Source organism: Vicia villosa, linkage group LG3 (assembly GCF_029867415.1).
Source record: "Vicia villosa cultivar HV-30 ecotype Madison, WI linkage group LG3, Vvil1.0, whole genome shotgun sequence".
Lineage (NCBI taxonomy): Eukaryota > Viridiplantae > Streptophyta > Magnoliopsida > Fabales > Fabaceae > Vicia > Vicia villosa.
Window position 1 is genome coordinate 73,683,795 of NC_081182.1, and position 7,456 is coordinate 73,691,250.

At 35.9% G+C, this 7,456-nt stretch overlaps 1 protein-coding gene across 2 annotated transcripts; it reads left to right on the plus strand.

Annotated features, from left to right (window-relative positions):
- The first annotated feature begins 4,204 nt into the window (after positions 1–4,204).
- Positions 4,205–7,065, plus strand: LOC131661879 (uncharacterized). 2 transcript variants are annotated; one of them, XM_058931526.1, is made up of 5 exons: positions 4,205–4,562; positions 4,645–4,772; positions 5,120–5,969; positions 6,050–6,580; positions 6,801–7,065. In XM_058931526.1, exons 3-5 carry the CDS (start codon positions 5,133–5,135, stop codon positions 6,906–6,908), a joined length of 1,476 nt encoding a protein of 491 aa, XP_058787509.1. In that variant the 5' UTR covers positions 4,205–4,562; positions 4,645–4,772; positions 5,120–5,132; the 3' UTR covers positions 6,909–7,065. The 2 variants fall into 2 exon arrangements, with proteins under 2 accessions (XP_058787509.1, XP_058787508.1); XM_058931525.1 differs by having other exon boundaries at positions 4,205–4,523.
- The last annotated feature ends 391 nt before the right edge of the window (positions 7,066–7,456 follow it).

Consider the following 7,456-nt stretch of genomic DNA (forward strand, 5'->3'; position numbering starts at 1 on the left):
CGAGCTTTGTACGGTCACAATTCTCATCACCGAGACTCATAACCTACCTCTTTCAATAACAACAATGATATAGGATGCATAAATGAATGAATGCATCATCACAACAGTCCAACAACAATTAACGGTATTACATCGAACCATACAATTCATGTACAATAACTATAAGGTAGTTCCCACGCCGAAACTACATATCTCAACTCAGAATGTTGTCGTTATATGTATAACAATTTAATTCATAATCACATCAACACTATCACAACAATTATGCAATTAATTAACCAAACATAAGAGCAATTAACTTCAAAAAAATATTAGGCATGGGAATTATACCTAAAACAATTCACATATCATTATCATGTTATAGCTCTTATTGTAAGCTTCCCAACACTTCAAATGGCACATCATTTGGATACACGGTTAAAAAGTTATGAGGTAAAACGTTTACGCATGTCATGGTTCAAAACAGAATTCTTTTTATTTTTCAAAAATGATACATTGATAACCGATTGATATAAGTGATAACCAATTCTCACAAGTGAAACCCCTGGAACCTAAAAAATCACGTTTTGATGACATGTTAACCGATTTACATTTTTAACAATCGGTTGTCATAGTGTAATTTTCTCAAAATTCACATTAGTGCAATCGGTTATCATCTGGAACAACCGGTTGTCACTGTGTGTTTTCCAAAAAACCCAGTTTCTCTATTATGTGACAATACCCAATTTCCAATCTCTCAGTGTCATATCAGATCTAATTACAGACTTCTAATTTACTTCAATTCATGATTTATCAACACTCTTACACCTAATTTATTCTATAGATCATAAACATGTCAATTTTTTTCATGGATTACTCAAAACAATTTCATCACCTAGGGACAACTCAATTCACCATGAAACTCATGAATTCCACTCCACAACAACCATGGATCAATATAATTCAATATGCATATTCAAAAACACATCACAACAATTGAATCAACACATACAACCACACATTCATCATTAATTATCATCATCATATTCATCAGAGTCAACGAACACACAAGTCCTAATGGAGGCCAAGGAACACCTCCCTACCCTTTCATGATATAGAACCTATAGATGAATAATCCCCCTTTATCTGATTATTCCAACAAAGATGAAAGAATCCTTAATTTTTTCTCTTATGCCCTTCTTCTCCTTCCTCTTGCCCTAACCCTTTTTTGTTTCTCTTCTAAGTTTTCACGTACTGTGCAAAACTGTCCCTTTTCCACTTCTCTTTTTTTTTTTCTAATAAATATATTCCTCTTAATTATGTTTTCTCCTTTCTGCCCCCCCCCCCCCCAACTTATCTTCACAATTTACCAGCTTGTCCTTAATTTCTCTACACACTTTATTTTTCTTAATATTTTATTATATATTCACTTAATTAAATAATTACTCTTATTATTTAATTGTCACAATAACTCTAAATAATTACAACCCATCAAGACACATAAAATCACACATAATTGGTAGATAATTAGATAAAAATGAATAATTAAAAATGGGGTGATACAGTAAGGATATAATGCAAGTGGAGAACCTTCTGTAAGATCTGTTAACGGCGAGTGTTCAGGGGTGTGAAGTTCTCCCCTGCCTTTCCTACTCGCTTGAATGTAGTTTTGTCCTTCATGGGATAGGTATAGTTGATATTCCTTAGTTGTTGTGGACCTGCAGCGCTAGAAACACACTCTTTAAGGTCTCACGCCTTTTTCTCAATGTTGTTTTCCTCTCCTTTTTTGTAGAATTTTCCCCTGGTGACCACTTCTTCCAACAAAAGTGTTGGCTTCTGGGCGAGAAACTTATTAAAGTTCCCCGCTTTAATACCATTCTAGAATGCCCCCACAAACATTTCTTGATTTTGGAGGACGGCCCTTATGGTAGCCTCATTGAAACTGGCAAGGTATTCCTTCAACAACTCTGGTGGTGGACACCTTCCTATGTCAACTGGTGCACGATATTCTTCACCAACTCTTGATAATTGGCGATGGAAGCTCGGGGCAGGCTCATATACCATCACAAGGCTCAGTCCCTGAAGGTTCCAGATAAAAATTTGCATTCAAGGAGTCAGGCGCTCTGATGATAGTCATATGTGTGTTGATGGAGTCGACGTGCTCATAAGGATCACTACGTCCATCAAATGTCTTCAATGAGGGAGGCTTGAAACCTTCGGAGATATGTGTTCCTCATATTTTGATTGAGAGAGGCTAGGGGTCTAGCACTTCCATCTCCTTGGGAGGGTTAGTGTTTTATTGGCGTTGTTAAATGTTAAGGACGTTGTCCTTCAAACTATGATTATAACAAAATGCATCTCCATTACTGTGTTGGCATCACTACTACCTCCGGTGTCTTCCAGTGTACTGGATGGTGCTCCCCTGTTAACCATGGTTGGAAATGGCTAGGCATAGAAGTGGAGGTGGCAGTGGATATCAAAATGGGAATCGTAATGGAAGGTGTGGCCCATATTAGTTTTATCGAGGCTTCACGGTGTGCTTCACTGTACTTCTCGTGTGAGGCGAGAAGCTCTGTATTATCTGTATATACTTATGGTGTCATGATTTGTCTTCACCTTCTAGAGGCGAGGTCTTTATAGAGGCCCATGGGCCTACGGTTCAGGAAATCCTAAGAGGTGGTAATTGTTTGTCCTTGATTGGGGGATTGTTGACTGCCTATTTTCTAGGGAGTGGTATGACTCGGTTCGTGTGGTTAGTGGTTGAATAGTTGTATTGTACACATCTCCATGGAAGGCAAACTCCTATGCCACATAAATATCACGCTTGGGAAACGCTTCACGAGACGGGGACCCGTGTGTCGTCCTTATTTGGGACCCTTACAAATATATCACTATAAAAAGCCTGAGAAGACTCGGTTTCATATTATAAGAGCCTAATGACCAAGTTTTTCGCATATCCTCTTCATATGCGAAGTGAAATCTGAAAAAGCCTTTTCCTAACAAAACGACTTTCCAAGACCCAAGATCTGACTAAGATGCATGTACTTTCTGCACAAGTTCATGTGTTGTATGTGGCTTATCTTCTTTCCCCATAACCAAACAATTATGAAGATGATTTCTACGTTCTTCCAAACCCTTGTGATATTCTTCTTCAGTGAATCTGATACCCATTGTTTCTCCCTTCATGGATGGATTGGATAGTTGCGAAAACCAAATTTCATCATGAGAAATGGTTTTTCCTTCATGACTATTTTGTTAACTGCAAGCTAGTTGATCGAAATCAGAGCATCCGATTGTTCATGCACTTTCAAACACATGAAAATTATTTCTTCATATTACCAAGACAAAAACCCTAACAAGCGAAACCCTAACAAAAAAACCCTCGTCATTTTTTTAAATATTTATTTATTTCAAAATTCCTCTATGAGCATTATAACTTAGATTAATTAATATATGATCTTTCTTGCCAATCATATCTAATTGAGATCTAGAGTCTCAAAAGTAAAACTTTATTTTTAGAGGTTACGCTCTTGGAAGGTTGGAGAGGTAGTACAACAATATTCAAAGCTTGACCTACATAGTAGAAAACATTATTTGTTGGTTGGCCCAATCAAGAAAAATTGTTTAAAAGAAGAAAATAAAACTTCCATGAGTACGTGGTTTGAATGATTGTGCGATATTTTATAGACTTGTGACTTACAAGTCGTGTCGTGCATGGTGGGACAAATTGACCTAAAAAATAGGTGGTGGCAGAAAGCCACCCAATGAACTACCACCAAGTATCACTCTCACCATTACTGCTTGGACCCCCCACCTTATTTTATGGGCCACTAAACTCTAATCACATATCTTTTCACATCAATTAATTCATTAATTAATCCAAAGTGCAACATTTTTAGTCTATGTTTTAATGCAGACCATGTGTGATGTTTCAAAATTCAAATTTTGTTTTTGAGGTAGATGTCATGGAGTATATAGCACGGTCGATGGTGGATGTTGAAATTAAAAAACATAGATTAAATGGCTTAATGTAAATTGACACTTGGACATGATTATGACCACTGATACAAAAAGCAACTTCCATCTGTCGGAATATCTTAACACTCTGTTATAACTGGTGGACATTATTAAACCATTAACTTAATACTAGATTAATAATTAATATTAAGGATTAAAAAAATAACAAAAATGAAAAAGAAAAAAAAACAAACAAACCTTTTTTCAATGAAACTTCCTTCATCTTTTATTGTTGTGGAAATTTCTGATACTGCATTGGGCACAAAACCTTATGTCTCATAAATAAAAGTGTAGTACCAATAAATTATGCTATATATTCTTCTTTCACCATAGACTGTGTTCAATGATTACTTAGATCAATTTAAGGATTCTGAAACACAACAAAATTTACCAGAAAGATTAAAAAAAAAAGGAAAATTAGAAAGAGAAAGTGGAAAATATTTCTGAAAAATGCAGAATATACCTAATTCTGCATATGGAGTACGCTGATCACACACCCATTTTTTGTACTCTTGATCTTCATCATCGTAATCATCTTCTTTTTCATATTCTTCATCTGGGTCATTGTAATTTTCATTCTTTCTGTTAAAGTTTATACCTTTTTTCTGGGAATTTTCTTATAAAAGTTTTGTTTTTTTTACATTGCAGAGACAGAGAAGGTTACAATCAAAAAGATCATAGCTTGTACGCAAAGAGGACAGGCAGAATCATCATCATCATCATCGTATAATAAAGCAAAACAAAAAGGAAAATATTCTAATTTGGTTGTTGCTAAGGTACGATGTAAGACTCTGATTGTTTTTTTCTATCTTTTTTCCGTGATTGTTGGAAATTTAGTCCTGTGTCTCTCTCATGCCTCATATGTCTATTTTTGTGCACCTTTCTTTTTATGATAAATTGTTGAGTTTTATGCCATGTTTAAGCAAAATCCATGATTGTTTAACTTCCTGTTTTGGCTTGCATACAGATTATGATTGACTAAAGGTATCTTAGTTTGGCTTGTTGTGGCTAGTGGTTTAGATATTTTACAACCAAAACATAATTTAACTTCAGCTAGTTAATAAGAGTTGTTTGGTGCATCCACTGATTAAGATTCTTTTGTTTCAATTTTCAAATGTAACAGGGCAAAGAAGAAGATGATGATGATTCCGGATCGGTTAGAGACTTGTCATGATCCTCTTAGAATAACAAGATTAACTTTTATACCAGAAAAACTGGGTGACTTAGTTTCAATGGCAATAAAGATTGGCATACTGGTCTGTCTTATAGGATCCATAGCACTTGCTATCCATTCAACGTTCGCTAAACCGGACCGGTGGTTTCCGTTACCGGAGCATTTACATATTATACAGAATGATTCGGTCATTGAAATCGACGTTGAAACAACAAACATCTCACATATTGTATTCGGCATTGCTGGTTCATCGAACACGTGGCATAGCCGTAGCAACTACGGGAAGCTTTGGTGGAATGCAAACACTTGTAGAGGTTATGTTTGGCTTGACAAGAGACCGAAGAATTTGAAGGCGGATGATGAGTTAATTCCATATAAAATCTCAAAGGGATGGGCCAAGTTCAAGCACACGCACTCTGCGTCTGCTGTTCGGATAGCACGGATAGTTTATGACAGCTTTAGACTCGGTTTGCCAAATGTTAGGTGGTTTGTAATGGGAGACGATGATACGGTGTTTTTTCCGGAGAACTTAGCTACTGTGTTGGGAAAATATGATCACAATCAGTTGTACTATATTGGTGGAAATTCTGAGAGTGTGGAACAAGATGTGATGCATTCTTTTGATATGGCTTTTGGTGGTGGTGGTATTGCAATTAGTTATGCATTAGCAGCTAGATTAGCCAATATTATGGATTCTTGTCTTCATAGATACTTTTATTTTTATGGTTCTGATCAAAGAGTTTGGGCTTGTATAAAAGAATTAGGAGTATCTCTTACCCGAGAAAGCGGATTCCATCAGGTATACATACACATTAATTACGCTATAAAGTTTTCTTTATTGGTAAGAAATTTACCATTGTTATGATCTTTTTGTTTCAGTTTGACGTTCAAGGGAATCCATATGGTATTTTAGCCGCGCACCCTTTGGCGCCACTTGTGTCGCTCCATCACCTAGATCGATTGAACTCATTGTTTCCGAACCAAACTCAAATGAGATCATTGAGAAAGCTAATCGGTGCATACCAGCTTGACCCTGCAAGGATAGTGCAGCAGAGTATCTGTTATGATCATAGCCGAAAATGGTCGATATCTATTTCGTGGGGCTACTCAATACAAATCTATTCACTGTTGGTGAGTGCAGCAGATTTGCAGATGCCCTTGCAGACGTTCAAAACATGGAGAACTTGGAGCGATGGTCCTTTCACGTTTAATACTCGATGGATAAACCCTGATGTATGTGAGCAGCCATCTATATTTTTCCTGGATCGGGTTAAAAAGGTGGGCACCGGAAGTGTAATGACCTATAAGAGATCTGTTGACCAGGAAGCAAAAAAGTGCAACAGAGCAGATGGAGAAATTCGGAGAATTAAAGTTTCTGCCTTGAGGCTGAATTCAGAATATTGGAAGAATGTACTAACCTCTCTCTCTCTATCTCAAATAGTCTCACAAGTGTTTAGGTCAATAGATAACATCAATATAAACAACCTCGCAACCAAAACAAAAACAACATTAGATTTTGAAATTCTTATTCATTAAGGCTAATATGTTTAAATAGTATTGAAATTTCTATAGCATTAGAGTTTAAGTATGGATTTTAATTTGATAATTTGATTTGACTGTTGTAAATCAGGTACCACGTAGGCATTGCTGCCAATATATGAATGGTGGAAGCATAAAGGATGGCAATGTGCATATCAGAATCAGGAAGTGCAGACCTCAAGAAACAATTTCGACTTAGAAATCAGTTGTTTTTGTTGGGCGGTATAGATTAATATAAAAGTTGAGTGAGTTTTGTAAGATTGGTCACTAAAATTTTCACCTATGTACATATGTAATTGTCAAAATGATTACATAATCTCAACTTTTAATAAATGAATGTCTCGGGAAGTTTTACATTTCTATGTATTGAAGTAGATATTATAGAAACATGTACTGTATTTCTCTTCACTTCCATATTCTTGCTTTCCTATTCATTAATTTAGGCACACGTTTTAAAACTATGATCGATCTTGTATGTGCTCAGTTACTATGATTTGTGAACATATTGTTTAATGGTGGAACAGAATGCATGGAGTCTCAGTTTCTCTAATTTTTCTTATCACATTAGGAATGGATTTGAAGATTGTGAGGCCCGACAGTTCATATTACAATCACTATCTCTCACTCCTTTTCAAATGGAATGTATTACGATTTTTGACCGCATAGGACATGAAGATACAATGAGAAACCTTAATTGAATGCGAGGATTATAATTGTTTGATCACAATAGATAGAATATGAAAGATC